We start from the raw sequence: 14,837 nt of genomic DNA, 5'->3' as shown, positions 1-14,837 counted from the left end.
TAACCCGCTGTATTTGGCCCGGAGTGTATCTTACCTCACAAAAACTTGTTTAAAAAAAAATATTAATTTAAAATTCTTTAAAAAAATGGGTTACATATTTAATCTCTGACTTGTTTCTGATGACCACTGTACATCCAAAATCTGGCAACAATGATTGGTGGGATTTAATGAAAACCCCCGACTTTATAATAAACTTGATACTTTAACTTTTTTTTCACTGTATTTTAAAGGGGGAACCCGAAACCATGGTATACATTTTAACATAATATACGTATGCTTAATTATATTATTTCAGTGAATTGAAATTTCTTACATAAAGCAGCCCAGGAAAAACACTGAAGCAATTACTAGGCAGAAATGGGGGCCCCATGAAGGCCCCTCAATGATTTAAGACTCGGAGAAGAAAGCTCCTCATGTCTTTCTCACAGATCACTGTCGTCGTGGAACTTTGATCAACAATAAAGCTCCGCGGTAGCCAGGAGAATCAGAGCCTGATATAACCTGAAAGTCATTCAGGGTTCCCTCCTTTTTGGACTTGCAGGCAATGAAGAGGCGCAAAATGGCAAGCTAGAACTGTCGAAAAACCAAATAACGTGGTTACAAAGGGGAAAGTCCCTTATAAGGCATAACGAACCAAAAGGGTGGAGGAAATGCTTTTCACTCATTGATCGTCTGAAAAAAGTGATGATGGTCAGGGTTCCTCAGGGCACTACAAGCTGAATGTCACTATTTCAAAAATACATCATAGCCAACTTGTTTATGTGGGGAAGAAAGATCAACTGCGGAGCTATATTTCAGAAATGTAAAAGGCCCTGACAGGACGAGCTGCGACTTGGCCATAAACCTCAACCCCCAGAAAAATGTATGGGGGATTGAGGGGTCTGCGGGAAAACCCCAAGTTTCATCGGGGGACTGGTCTGATGTAGTCGCAAACGACAAGAAAAAAAAGAAGTGAAATGAAATGTCTTCATGCATTGTACTTTTGAGTAAAATAGCGGGGTAGTTTTTGATCTGTAAAAGTAGGTTTTATTTGACCTTCGGATTTGTTTAAAAACAGCCACTTTGATAAAGGCAGTAATCCATTTTGAATACCTGAAAACCAACCTTTACCTCCCGCAATTTGATTATTTTAAAAGGAAATGAATTTTGTCACAAATGGGTTTAAAAAAAAATCATTTCAGGTATTTTGACTTGAAATATAATAAAACCTCCCTAAAACATCATCAATTTTTAAAAGTCTGAAAAAAAAAAATTTTAAATCAGTAGCTGGTTAGTGTTTCTCTTTTGCTTTGAAAAATGGGAAAAAAGAATTTTTGTTGGAACTGGGTACAAAGCTTATCAGTGGAAACAAAGTTTTGCAAACGGTGTCCGAAATTTGCATTGTAATGATTGTACAAAATTTGACAACAGGTACGGTTAGCTCTTTTTAAGACTTAAAAGTCATTTTTTTTTGTTGTGATAATGCTTTGTCTATATTGAAAAGGCTATTTCATGGGGGCCGAAGATGGAATTCAACTTTTGAAATAAAAACATGGGATTTTATCGGTTGTTTGAAATTTAATTTTCACAACTATGAAAAACCATAAAAATTAGTTCCCCACAAGTTTTATGACTTTTTCCGGTTTTTCGGCCATTTTTTTTCATTGTTAACAGGTCCTCTGTCAGTCAAATTTTATTTTTAATTAAAATTTGTCAGGGGTAAAAAAATAAAAATTGTTGGAAAATGAAAGTTCATTTTTGAAAAATTTTTATGCATGAAAAAAAAAAAATATTTTGGCATTTTGCTCTTAAAATTTAAAACTGCATCTTTATCAGGCTAAAAAATGCTCTGCATATGTTTTATATCTAATGATGTTTTGGCATAAGAGTTATGTCAATGTGCATAGGGCTTTTTTGTAGGACTTGAACCCGAATTCTTTCAAAAAGAATTTTGTTTCTTTACACTACAAGAAGTGATCCCTTGCTTAGCAACAGAGACATTAAAATTTTTTTTTAAAAAACAAAATATTGCATATGTATGTATCCTTCAGAAAAAGACACTTTTCTATAAATTTAAAAACTTTATTCTATAACAGTAATTGGAAAATTGGTTTTGGGAGGGAAAATAATTTTGGAACGAAATAAATGGAATATTTCGATGGTTAGAGAAATGATGAAAAAGAGTACTGCCAATCAAAGAGAATGTTTTTGAAGTAATTATTGACAATTGAATTCGGTGAGAATAAAGTTCCCAGGGATTTCACCGAAATGAACAATTTTAATTTTTTCTTTACCCGTTTCCTTTTGGCCCAACGGTCGCCTTTTTTTTTCCGAATGCAGTAAATCTCGGATACAACAAACCGCCTCGGGGCATTTTGGGTGTTTGACAAACCGGTTGGGTTTTTGAAACAAACGACAAAAACCCTTTTTCGAGTCAAACCAGTTTTAAAAAACAATCGAAAGTTTGGCAACCGGTTTGAAACCGAACTGGTTTTTTACAAACAGAAGCGCCCTAATTTGCTTTCCGAAAATTTTAAGCTCTCAGAAAGGTTTTTTCGGGGGAATATAGGTCACAACTTTTTTCCCGGGAAAAAAATATAGTTTGTTCTACATGGCAAGTATTTTCTTTTAAATATTTTAAACATTATCCAGCATAATTCAAAGGAATACATATTGATGATATTTTACTGATCTTAACTATCAATCATGTGCTTGTACTCGGTTGTAATGATAAAGTTAACCCCTCATTAACAGACTAAGTCAAATCGTGTCTGCTATTATTTTACGGTTATTTTCTTGGTTATGTCTGTGCTTCCAAAGGATCTTTTTGTAGTTTTTTTATGTTATGTACTGTAAAAATAACTTTTATTAAAGATTTTAAAGTTTGTTTGTTTGTTTTGGGTTTAACCCCGGTTTTTTCAACGTATTTCAGTCATAAACGGCGGGAGTTAACCTAACCGTTTTCCTGGTTTCTGTACCAGTACAAACCTGTTCTCCACAATAACTCCCAAACTTCCCCAATGAATCAGAGGGGAGGACTAATATTTCAGCCCAAAATGTCGTTTTAAATAGTGCGGAGAACATACCCCCCGCCGGGGATCGAATCACGACCCCGCGACCGTAGCCCGCGTTTACCTACTGAAAGCGGGCGGGTTGATTTTTTAAATGCCTAGGTAGTCAGAATGTAAATGAAGATGCTGGTTTCACCTGGTTCAGGGTACACCAATTGGCCAAATATCCATTAAAGGCATACATGCTTTCTCATGTGCTTAAGTATATTCCCTGGCGCAAAATAATAGTAAAGTCAAGAGTCCTACTTAGTACATGGGCGGGGGAGGGGGTTTTAAAAATTGACAACAAAAAAAAAAAAAAATAAAACCCCAAACTAGCGGCGTGTGTGCGTGTCTCCCTCGGTTACCTGTTTATTTGGACAAGTCTAATCATACAATAAAAACAACAAGGACAAAAAAACACATTAAAAGTTAAAGGGAAAGTCAACACCGGGGAAAATTTCCCCTTTCCAACGAGAGAAAATAGTTGAATTGATAGCATTTTTTGTTTTTCAACAAAAAGTTTCATTAACACAAGTAACAGACAGTAAAAAAATTGAGGTTTAATTCATATTTGAACATTCCTGGCCTAAAAAAAGTTTATCCCCTCTAAGATGCCCAAAAATAAGTTGTTTTCCCCTTCCCTTGGTCAACACGACAATTCAAAAATTAAAACACCAGAGAAAACCAAATTTAAAAATCTTGTCACGCTACTATAGGATCGGCCTCGTCAGAGTGAACAAGGAAAAAATTTTTTAAAAGGCACGATATTAAACTAGCCCAGAAGTAAAGCAAACTAAAAACAAGAGGAATAAAGGCCCGTTATCATCTTATGACCTAGTTTTCCCCAGATAACCTGTTTTTTAATTTATGAAAGTTTCAAGAGACAAAAAATTTTGAACGTTTATGTAAAATCAGGTATAGACAAACCCAAATTTGTTCTTTGTTTGCCGGGGGAAATAGTGTTTGCCCTCGGATTAACCTTTGAACTTGCCCTAGTTTTCATCAGATAACATTCTGTAAAGATATGATGCTAATTTAAAAAGGTGTTATCTACCGCAAACAGGTCAGGACTTCACGTTTTAGAAGTGTCTTAGCAACGAAAACACAGACAAATGGAATACAAGCCAGGTCAGCAAACCAGAGGTTCTTCCCCAGACGGGAACCCAAATTTAAAGTCAAGGAAAATACAGCCCCACCCAGAGCTCAGGTCTACCAGTTTTGTGAAGCCGGTTCTGCTGTAGGGTTCAGGTGGGGAGGAAAACCAAGACGCATGAAAAAAAAAAGTGTCTTCCACGACCGCTGCAAAGCGCAAAGGGTGAGATCTGCTGTTGACATTTATGTCCCTTCGGGTTAAGAAAGTAAGTAATACAAGCAAACAATGTTATTACGATTTGACCAAGTTCAAATTGCCCCAAAATTTTTAAACGACGATCTTTCGATAAGTCTCATGAAGATAAAGAGAGAATGGGCTTTTTAAATGTTGACAGTGTTTTTATGTTTGACCGGGTGCCTAGATATTGCCCTTGATAATAGAGTTTCAAATTTCCCCTAGCTTCTGTGTTAGAAGGTTTTTCTGTTACGTATTTTTTGACCAAAGTCATACCATTTTTGATCTTAACGTTTCTAGAGAACATAATTCTGACAAATTTCTGTGTCAAAAAGTGAATGTGAAAATCAAAAGTGTAAACAGATTTTCCATGTTTGACCTAGGACTCACTTCAGGGAACCCAGTTTTGACCCCCCAACGTAGTTTTTCATAAACATTTTTTAAAAATTTTAAGAGATAAAAAAGAAAATGTGGCCTTGTAGAGTGAAAACGATCATAATTTTTTACATTTGCCCTAGTGCCCTTTGTTTTAAATCTCGGGAAACCGTTTTAAATTTAAATCCTAGATTTCTTTAAAAATGAGAGAGAAAATGTTGCCTCTACATTGCAAACAAGGTTTTCCTATTCATTGACTTAATGACCTAGTTTTTCACCCCAGATGACATGGACAAAACATCTCCGAGATTTTATTGAGGGCATTTTGAGAGATTTTCATAGATCGGGCAAATATTGTTACCTCTAGAGTAACAGTCAAATTTTTGACGACTCACGACGAAAACGACGGCTTGAGATCACAAAGTCTCTTTTAGCCTTTGTTTTTCGGTTAGTTTAAAAAATTACATGAAATGTCCCCCTATTGAAAACAAAAGTTTTTTCTTGATTTGCCGGGTGGACTAGTCTTGCCCCCGATGCCATATTCAAAATTTATTTTAGATTTATCCAGAAAAAACATTTAAATCAAATTTCCTGGAGATCCGGGTAAAATGCAGTTCCTGTTTCTACACAAAGTTTTTTTTTTGATATGACCTTTGGGCGGGGTTTTTAACCCAGGGCGTCCCTATTTTTTAAGGGAAAAAGGTTTCTCAAGGGAACCATTTTGCTTTTAAATTTTTGAAATCTGGTGTAAAATGAGTCCCTTTTTCATACACAAGGTTTTTTTTTTTTTTTGATCTGACCCGTGACCTGTTTTTGACCCTAGATGCCCTTTCAAAAATTGCCCAGATTTCTCAAGGCAACTTTGACAAAATGTTGAAAATCAACAAACAAAAGGCCCAAGTGGCCCCAGGTCGCCCCACCTGGAAAACACCTAACAGTGTAAAATTTTTTGCCCGTGATTTAATGGAAACAAATATTCTGGCCAATTTTCATTAGGATTGGACCAAAAATCTTTTCTTTGAGTTTAAACAAGTATTTTCTTTGCATGACCCAGTGACCTCTTTTTGACCCCCGTTTTACCCCTATTCAATTTACCCGATTTCATCAATGCAATCATTTTTTTGACCAAATTTCATAAAAATCAATTGAAAAAAAACAGCTATATCGCAACACAGGGTTTTTTTTTGAATTGGGCCAAATGGCTAGTTTTTGATCCCGATGACTCTATTCGAATCGATCAAAATTTTATAAGGCAAATCATTTGACCAAATTTATAAAATCAATTGAAAAAAAAAGCCCCTATCGAAACACAAAGGTTTTTTTTTCGATTTGACTGTGACCTCTTTTTGACCCCCGTGACCCCTATTCGAAAATCGGCCTTGATTTCATCAAGGCAATCTTCTGACTTAATTTCATGAAGATCAAGTGAAAAATACAGTCTTTTAGCATTAAAAAGGGTTTTCTTGGATTTGGGCTTTGTGACCTACTTTTTACCCAAGATAAACCATATTCGAAAATGGCCCAGACTTTATCAAAGGGAATATTCTGACCCAAATTTCACGAAAATCAATTGAAAAAAACGCCTCTAAAATACACAAGTGTTTTCTCAGATTTGACCTTGTGACCCACTTTTTGACCCAAGATAAACCCTATTTGAACTTGGCAATTTAATTTCATCAGGCAATCATTTGACCCAAATTCATGAAACAGTTTAAAAATATAGCTCTACGCTTCACAAGGTTTTTATTTTATTTGACTTAGTGACCCGTTTTTGATCCCAGATGACCATTTTCGAACTTGACTAGTTTTATCAAATTTTCATTCGACAAAATTTTTTTAGATCAGTTGAAAAAACAGCCCCTATGATAACAAAGGGTTTTTTTTTTATTTGATAGTGACCTAGTTTTTTATCCCAGTTGACCCCTTTTTATTTGGCCCCCAGACTTCTCAAGGTTTTCATTTGACCAAAATTCTGAAGTTTATTTAAAAAGGCTCGTGGACACGAAAAAGCCCCCCCTTTTTCTTCAGTAAAATTTCAAAGGAAAAAGAAATTATATGTCATGTAAAAAAAAAGTTCTACCATTCTGGTTTAATTGCCCTTTTTTTTTAGCCCCAAAGGAGATTACAGAGTGATTTTGGCCTCCCCTGGTATTTGGAATTTTCCCAAAATTTTAAGGGTAGCTCAAGGTCAAAAACAAGGTCCCCAAATTTCATTTCGGGACAAAACAAAAGAATGTGGGCCAAAATTTTAATTTAAGGTGGCTTTTAGAAAAAGTGAAAGCAGGTCACTGATAATTTCAAGGTCAAAATTCATTTTGGTAGACAGAATACACGTGCTTCAAAAATTTGGGGGGCTGTGTTGAGAAAAAGTGAAATGGAATTTGGTAAAATCAATGTCAAATTTTTATTTAGAACATAAAAATAGCTGCAGTCCAAATTGAAACCTGTAGCTTTAGAAATGGAAGCAGGTCATGTCAAAACCGGTCAGTTTTTTTCGGAACACAAAACTAGCGGGTCCAAAATTTGAAACCTGTATTTTGAAATGTGAAAAATAAGGCACTAGGTAATCTCAAGATCAAAGTTATTTCGTACCAAAAAAAGTTGTTTCAAATTTGGGGGGCTGTAGCTTGAGAAAAGTGAAAATAGGGCACTAGGTCAAAATCAAGGTCAAATTTTATTTTGGAAAAAAATATGCCTGTGGTCAAATTTTGAAGCCTGTACCGTCAAAAAAGTTTAAAATAGGTCACTGGTCAAAAACAAGGTCAAAGTTTTTTTCGGTCACAAACCCATGCATGTGGTCCCAATTTTTAAAGGTGTAGCTACAGAAAAGTGAAAGTAGGGCACTAGGTTAAAATCAGGTCAAATCATGCAAGGTTATCTTGCCACTCAAAACTAAACTTTGGTCCAAATTTTTAATGATGTAAGTTATGGCATGAAAATTCTAAGTTTTTCCCTATATAAGTCTAATTTTAAAATATGACCCCTGGGGCGGGGGCCTTTTTTGCCCTAGAGGGAAATTTGAAAACGGGGAGAGAACCAAAATGATGTACATTTCAAAATATCAAAGCCCTAGTCTTTTGGTTTGGACAGAAAATTTTCAAAGGTTTCCCCCTTTTTAATCATGTTTAAACCCTGTGACCCCAGGGGGAGCCATTTTGACTCTAGGGGAATAATTTGAACAATCTTAGTAGGGACCCCTAGATAATGCTATACCCCAAAAAATCAAAACCCAGGCCCCCTGGTCTTGACAAGGGTTTTTTTAAATTTTTTTTCCTTATAAAATCTTATTAACCATGTGACCCCGGGGTGGGCCATATTTGACCCCCGGGAAATAAACTGAAAAACTTTGGAGAGGACCACTGATTTTGCTACATCCAAATATCAAAGCCCTATGCCCCAGGTTTTGGACAAGGGAAAATCAGAAAAAACCCCTTTACTGTTTTAGGCCAATTGCCTTGACCTTTGATCAAAAAATTTTGGGGTCATCTGTGGTATGGCCAAACCCAACTATCAATTTTTCCCGAACAGGCCCCCCTTTTAGAGTTATTGCCCGGAAAAACCCTTTGCTGTTCCCGGTACTGTGCCTTGCCTTTACATATGACCTAAAATCAAAAGGGGTCATCTGCTGGGCATGGCCAACCCCCCTATCAATTTTGGATTGGCCTAAGCGTTCTTGAGTAATCATCCGGAAAACCCTTTACTGTTAGGGTCCTGTGACCTTGCCTTTAAATACTGACCTCAAAATCAATAGGGGGCATCTGCAGGTTTACCAACCCCCCATCAATTTCTGATCCTAGGCCCAAAAGGTTTTGAGTTTTCATCCGGAAACCCTTTTACTATTCAGGGTCACTTGACCTTGACCTTTTACTACAACCCCAAAAATCAATAGGGGTCATTGTGGTGATGATCAACCCCCCTATCAATTTTATGATCCTAGGCCCAAACGTTCTTGGTTTCATCCGGAAAAAGGATTGGTCTTCATTTGACCCCACCGACCGACAGTCTGCAAAACAAATACCCCTTTTTCGAAGGGGGCAAAAAATCAGCCCCTTTCGCAAAATTTAAAAAAGGTTTTTTTTGATTTGACCTAGTGACCCCAGTTTTTGTCCCAGGACCCATTTTCGACTTGGCCCGATTTCTCAAGGTCATCATTTGACCAAATTTCGAGATCAATTTCAAATTCGCCTCTATCGATCCAAGGTAAAAGTTTACAGAAGACGAGTGATCACAATAAATCCCTGAGTTTTTCTTGATTTGACCTAAAGCCTGGTTTTTTTCCCCAAGTGACCGTAACAAATTTTTTCCTAGATTTTAAAGAGAAAAAAATTCCCATCAAGTCTCTAAAGTCGGGCCTGGATAATTAAAATTTTCTTGACACGACTTTGTTGAGACAAAATTTAAAGTAAAGCAGAAAAAAAGTTTTGGGTCTGTTTTTCTAATTTTACCCAGTGACATGTTAAGGGTATCGGTTCCAGTTTTTAAATTGACTGTATTTATGGGACAAAAGTTCAGGCTTTTTTATGAAAAAAATAATAGAAAAAATGGGGCTAAAAGTGTAAACAAGGTTTTTTATGATTTGAATAATGACCCAGTTTAAGAAGTCGATAAAACCCAGTTTTAAACTTGGGGTAGATTTTTTGTGACCAAAAAATTTTAACAAGTTTTTTGAAAACTATTAGAAAAAGGGGCTTAGTGTTAAAAAAGGGTTTTTAAAATTATTGACCAAATGACCTAGTTTAAACATCCCGGTAACCCCGTTTTTTTTTGATCTTTTTTTATGGAGACAGCGACTCTTTTTTACGAGATCAAATGGAAAAAAGCGGTCTTACGTTTAAAAAAGTATTTTCTTGATTTTACCTTGTGACCCCTTTAATTTTTGTCGGGGTAAACCAACTGTAAATCAACCCAGAAATCTAGAGACAAACATTATAATGAAGGTTTATGAGTTCAAAAATTTTTGCATCTAGTGTGTTAGCAAGGTTTTTCTACAATATGACCTAGTTATCTAGTTCAAGACCTCCTGTAACCCAGTGTCAAACTTGCATTAGATTTCAGTCAGACAAACATTCTGATAAAAGTGAATTTAGACGAGGTAGAAAATGTGGCCTCTAGTGTTAACAATGTTTTCCTATTAACTAAGTGACCAAGCTTTTTGGCTCAAAATGACCCAAAAACGAATCTGCCCAAGGTTTTATTGTGGGTAACATTCTGACCAAGTTTCATCAAGACTTGGCAAAAATTGTGACCTCTAGAGTGTAAACCGTCAGATAATTGATGATGACAAAGGTGACACAGGGTGGTCATAACAGCTCACCTTGAGCATTTTGTGCTCAACTGAGCTAAAAAATGGTTATGAATGGCAAAATATCAGTACAACTTTGGCCCAATGCTCTAAACCACAGCCTGACCATGGAATTTTGTATGCTTATTAATTAAGTTATGCTGACGATAAACATTTCATGACTGACCAAATAAACAACTCAAACCTTGGTTTTTCTATAAGCTACTTTTAGGCCAAGTTTAATTTCAATACATCAATCCAAACTAAATTTACTAAAGGCGTACACTAGAATTCCCTGTATATGAGATGGGCAAATTTTTTCCCAATAATAGAATTTCTTCAAACTTTGGATATTGAAGGACAATCATCAAAGAAACAAAACATATGCAATAAAAATCATAGGCCACCAGTATTAAAAACAAGATGACCATGATGGCCCTATATAGCTCACCAGAGTCGATCCGGCCAACTGACCAAGTTTTAGATCCCACATGACCCAGTTTTAAACTTTACCTCGAGATCATCAAGGCTAAATTTCTGACCAAGTTTCATAAAGATAGGGCCACAACTGTGGCCTCTGGAGTGTTAATAAGTTTTTCCTTTGATTTGAATGGGTGACCTAGTTTTTGACCACACATGACCCAGATTCGAACTTGACCTGGAGGTCATCAAGGCAAACATTCTGACCAATTCTCATATGTTTCAAACTTAAAACGTGGCCTCTAAACATTTTTCCTTTGATCTGGCCTACTGACCTAGTTTTTGATCCCACATGACCCAGTTTCGAACCTGACCTAGAGATCATCAAGACAAACATTCTGACCAAATTTCATAAAGATAGGGCCAGAACTGTGACCTCTAGAGTGTTAACAAGTTTTTCTTTTGATTCAACCGGGTGATCTAGTTTTTGACCCCACATGACCCAGATTCAACACTGAGCTAGAGATCATCAAGGCAAACATTCTACCCAAGTTTCATAAAGATTGAGTCACAACCGTGGCCTCTAGAGTGTTCACAAGCTTTTCCTTTGATTTGACCGGGTGACCTAGTTGACCCCAAATGACCCAGATTTAATCATGTCCTAGAGATCATCAAGACAAACATTCTGACTAATTCTCATGAGTTTCAATCTTAAATTGTGGTCTCTAGAGTGTTAACAAGATTTTCCTTTAATCTGGTCTAGTGACCTAGTTTGTGACCCCACATGACCCAGTTCCAAAACTGACCTAGAGATCATCAAGACAAACATTCACAACTGTGGCCTTTACAGTGTTCACAAGCTTTTCCTTTGATTTGACCGGGTGACCTAGTTTTTGACCCCACATGACCCGGATTCGAACTTGACCTAGAGATCATCAAGACAAACATTCTGACCAAGTTTCATAAATATTGGGTCACAACTGTGGCCTCTAGAGTGTTCACAAGGCAAATGTTGATGGACGACACAGAACAGACCCCTGACAATGACTGGTCACAATAGCTCACCTTGAGCACTTTGAGCTCTGGTGAGCTAAAAAGTTATCTGCCCTTGCAATAGCATTTTTGGGGAAAATCTTTGACAAATACAATACAAAATGTACAGTCATATCATTCCTTAGGCAAAATATGTTTATTAAATTCACACAATCATTTACTTAATTTAAAGTTATGCTTAAACAAGAGGGCCATGAAGGCCCTGTATCGCTCACTTGACCTACTGACCTAAAGATCATCAAGATCAACATTCTGACCAAGTTTCATAAAGATATGATCATAAATGTGATCTCTAAAGTGTTAACTAGCTTTTCCTTTGATTTGACCCAGTGCCCTAGTTTTTGACCCCACATGACCCAGATTACAACTTGACCTAAAGATCATAAAGATTCATATTCTGACATGTTTCACGAAGATACAGTCATAAATGTGGCCTCTAGAGTGTTAACAAGCTTTTTCTTTGATTTGACCTAGTGACCTAGTTTTTGACCCCAACTGATCCAGATTTGAACTTGACCTATAGATCATCAAGATCAACCTTTTGACCGAGTTTCATTAAGATATGGTCATAAATGTGGCCTCTACAGTGTAAACTAGCTTTTCTTTTGATTTGACCTGGTAACCTAGTTTTTGATCCTACATGACCCAGATTAAAACTGGACCTTGAGACCATCAAGATCAACATTCTCACCAAGATTCATGAAGATACAGTCCTAAATGTGGCCTCTACAGTGTTGAAAAGCTTTTCCTTTGATTTGACCTGGTGACCTAGTTTTTGACCCCAGATAACCCAATATTGAAATCGTCCAAGATTTTATTGGGAATAACATTCTGACCAAGTTTCATTAAGATTGGGCCAAAATTGTGACCTCTAGAGTGTTAAAAAGCTTTTCCTTTGATTTGACCTGGTGACCTAGATTTTGACCCCAAATGACCCAATATTGAATTCATCCAAGATTTTATTGAGAGTAATATTCTGACCAAGTTTCATTAAGATTGGGCCTAAATTGTGACCTCTAGAGTGTTAACAAGATTTTCCTTTGATTTGACCTGGTGACCTAGTTTTTTAACCCAGATGACCCAATATAAAACTCATCCAAGATTTTATTGAGGGTAACATTCTGACCAAGTTTCATTAAGATTTGGCCAAAATTATGACCTTTAGAGGGTTAACAAGCTTTTCCTTTGATTTGACCTGATGACCTAGTTTTTGACCCCAAATGACCCAATATCGAACTCGTCCAAGATTCTATTGAGGGTAACATTCTGACCAAGTTTCATTAAGATTGGGCCAAAATTGTGACCTATAGAGTGTTAAAAGTCAAATTGTTGACGACTGACAGACGACGGACACAGGGCGATCACAAAAGCTCACCTTTGAGCACTTTGTGCTCAGGTGACCTAAATACATATCCTATCAGGATAGGAAAATCAAATTTTAATGATACATCCAGTGAAAATCTAACATGTATTAAGCAATCAGTCAAAACAAATATTTAATAAGCATATGGAATCAGTTGTTAAAGTTTAAAACTAATCCAAATACTTGAACAAAACCTGACTAAAAACTGCATTGCCAAATTTTGCAGAAAACCTCATATTCCTGGTGAACTCCCTATTAAAAATTTTCATTAAATCACAATTTTCAATCAATATGATTAAAGAACAACTTTTTATTATTTTAATCAAACATTTGAACCATGATCAAAAGAATAAACTTTTATTGTGATCAACAAAATCGTTGCTAGCTGGCACCTTTATTCGAATTTTGTTCTGTCACTTCTGATTTCAATCGATATCTATGGATATCATGTTCTTCATCAAAATAAATATCACCAGTCAAAAAATGTTTCTCGCATTCATTATACCAGTCTGCTACATCAAACTCTGGAAAGAAAAAATTCATTTCCTTCAGAGCATTTTCATCAGAATCTGATCCATGAGTTGAATTTCGGGTGTCCGTTAAGCCAAACTTTCCTCTAATACTATCCGGGTCATCATGTATAGTTTTAAACACTTTAGTAGCTCCCATGAGCTTCCTCCATTCCACAATAGCATTATCACGAGCCAAAATGTGAGTGCTGATTGGTCCGCTAGACATAAATGACACAAGCCTGTTGTAAAAAAATCGGCCTTCATGCTCTCTGTAAAAATCCTCCACTCTCGAACGAGTCAAGTGCATCCTTTTAGAGCGAATAAACAAGAATCCGCTTTGATGCATCATGTCTTTAATCTGATGAACAAGATGCGGATGAGACACAACATTCGGTTTTAAGATGGCAAGTGTTAACTGCAAACTCCTTTTAGTTGCAGCCATCTTGATTTCAGCTGACATCTATTATTCTACAACATCAATTGTAACACATACTGTAACACTGCAAATAAATAGTTTCTGCAGTCCTCTACTGTTTAAAATACTTATAAAAACTTGATCCAAGTCTGATAAAAATACTAATCTATTTGTCCTTGATTCCAGCCTCTTTCTTCAGCCTGTCCATTAGAATTTGAGCGTTTTTCCTTCTTTCTTCAAGCTCTGATTGAGATATACCATATTTCTAAAAGTAAAAGAAAACCAAATGAAGGAACACTACCATATATGGCCTAGAGCAAAATAAGCTTTTTTTTAATGAAGCCAAAGTTTGAAAGCATTTAAAAGCAAGGTTTCTTTTTTCAATTACATTTCTTATATTATTTTCATTTCAAAATGTTTGACCCTTTCTGTGTTGAAAATTTCAGAAGAATCGTGCAACTGGTTTCGAAGATATGACATTCTAAAGTTGAAGAAGATTGTGAAAAATTGCCATTTTAGCGCGACATGCATTTTTTTTATTTATGAGAAATGCGTGCCCAGAACAAATTTTAGACTATATGGATCTTTTTTGGTGGTTATACTATAGCACAGCCATCTACTTTCATCAGGAAACAGTTCACTTTAAAAAAAACAATACCACCCTTGTTACCCGGATAATACGAAATGATATGATAATTCCAAAATACTACACACTGGATGAACTGTCAAACTTGATAAGGACATTGTTTATTTCAATATTTTCTAATTACTCATTCTGATCGTTTAAAGTGTTATAACTGATTCAAAATAGTTTACAAGCTGTACCATTTGCACTAAACAATTTGCATATGGGACATATTATTCACTTTGGAAACCCTTTAACAATGTTTACATTTTGCTTTTGAGAACGAGTTTGGCGATTCAAACCGCTGTCAACCTCATTTAATGGACTTTCGGTAATGAATGTTATTTTGTAATTTTTAGTTAATATATAAACAATGATATGAACATGTTAGGAAGTTTTTATCTTAGATCAAATAACTTAAATGTACAAATATA

At 35.9% G+C, this 14,837-nt stretch overlaps 1 protein-coding gene across 1 annotated transcript; it reads right to left on the bottom strand.

The window, feature by feature from the left end:
• Positions 1–13,232: 13,232 nt before the first annotated feature.
• Positions 13,233–13,589, bottom strand: LOC123526245 (nucleoside diphosphate kinase 6-like). The gene has a single exon (XM_053529424.1). It carries the CDS (start codon positions 13,587–13,589, stop codon positions 13,233–13,235), a length of 357 nt encoding a protein of 118 aa, XP_053385399.1.
• Positions 13,590–14,837: the final 1,248 nt, after the last annotated feature.

This window comes from Mercenaria mercenaria, chromosome 1 (genome assembly GCF_021730395.1).
Source record: "Mercenaria mercenaria strain notata chromosome 1, MADL_Memer_1, whole genome shotgun sequence".
NCBI classification, from domain to species: domain Eukaryota; kingdom Metazoa; phylum Mollusca; class Bivalvia; order Venerida; family Veneridae; genus Mercenaria; species Mercenaria mercenaria.
The sequence above is the reverse complement of the archived record's forward strand: the minus strand, read 5'-3'. Positions and strand labels throughout refer to the sequence as shown.

Coding starts and splice junctions, on each gene's coding strand:
- LOC123526245 (XM_053529424.1), bottom strand. CDS start 13,589: ATGTCTAGCGGACCAATCAGCACTCACATTTTGGCTCGTGATAATGCT.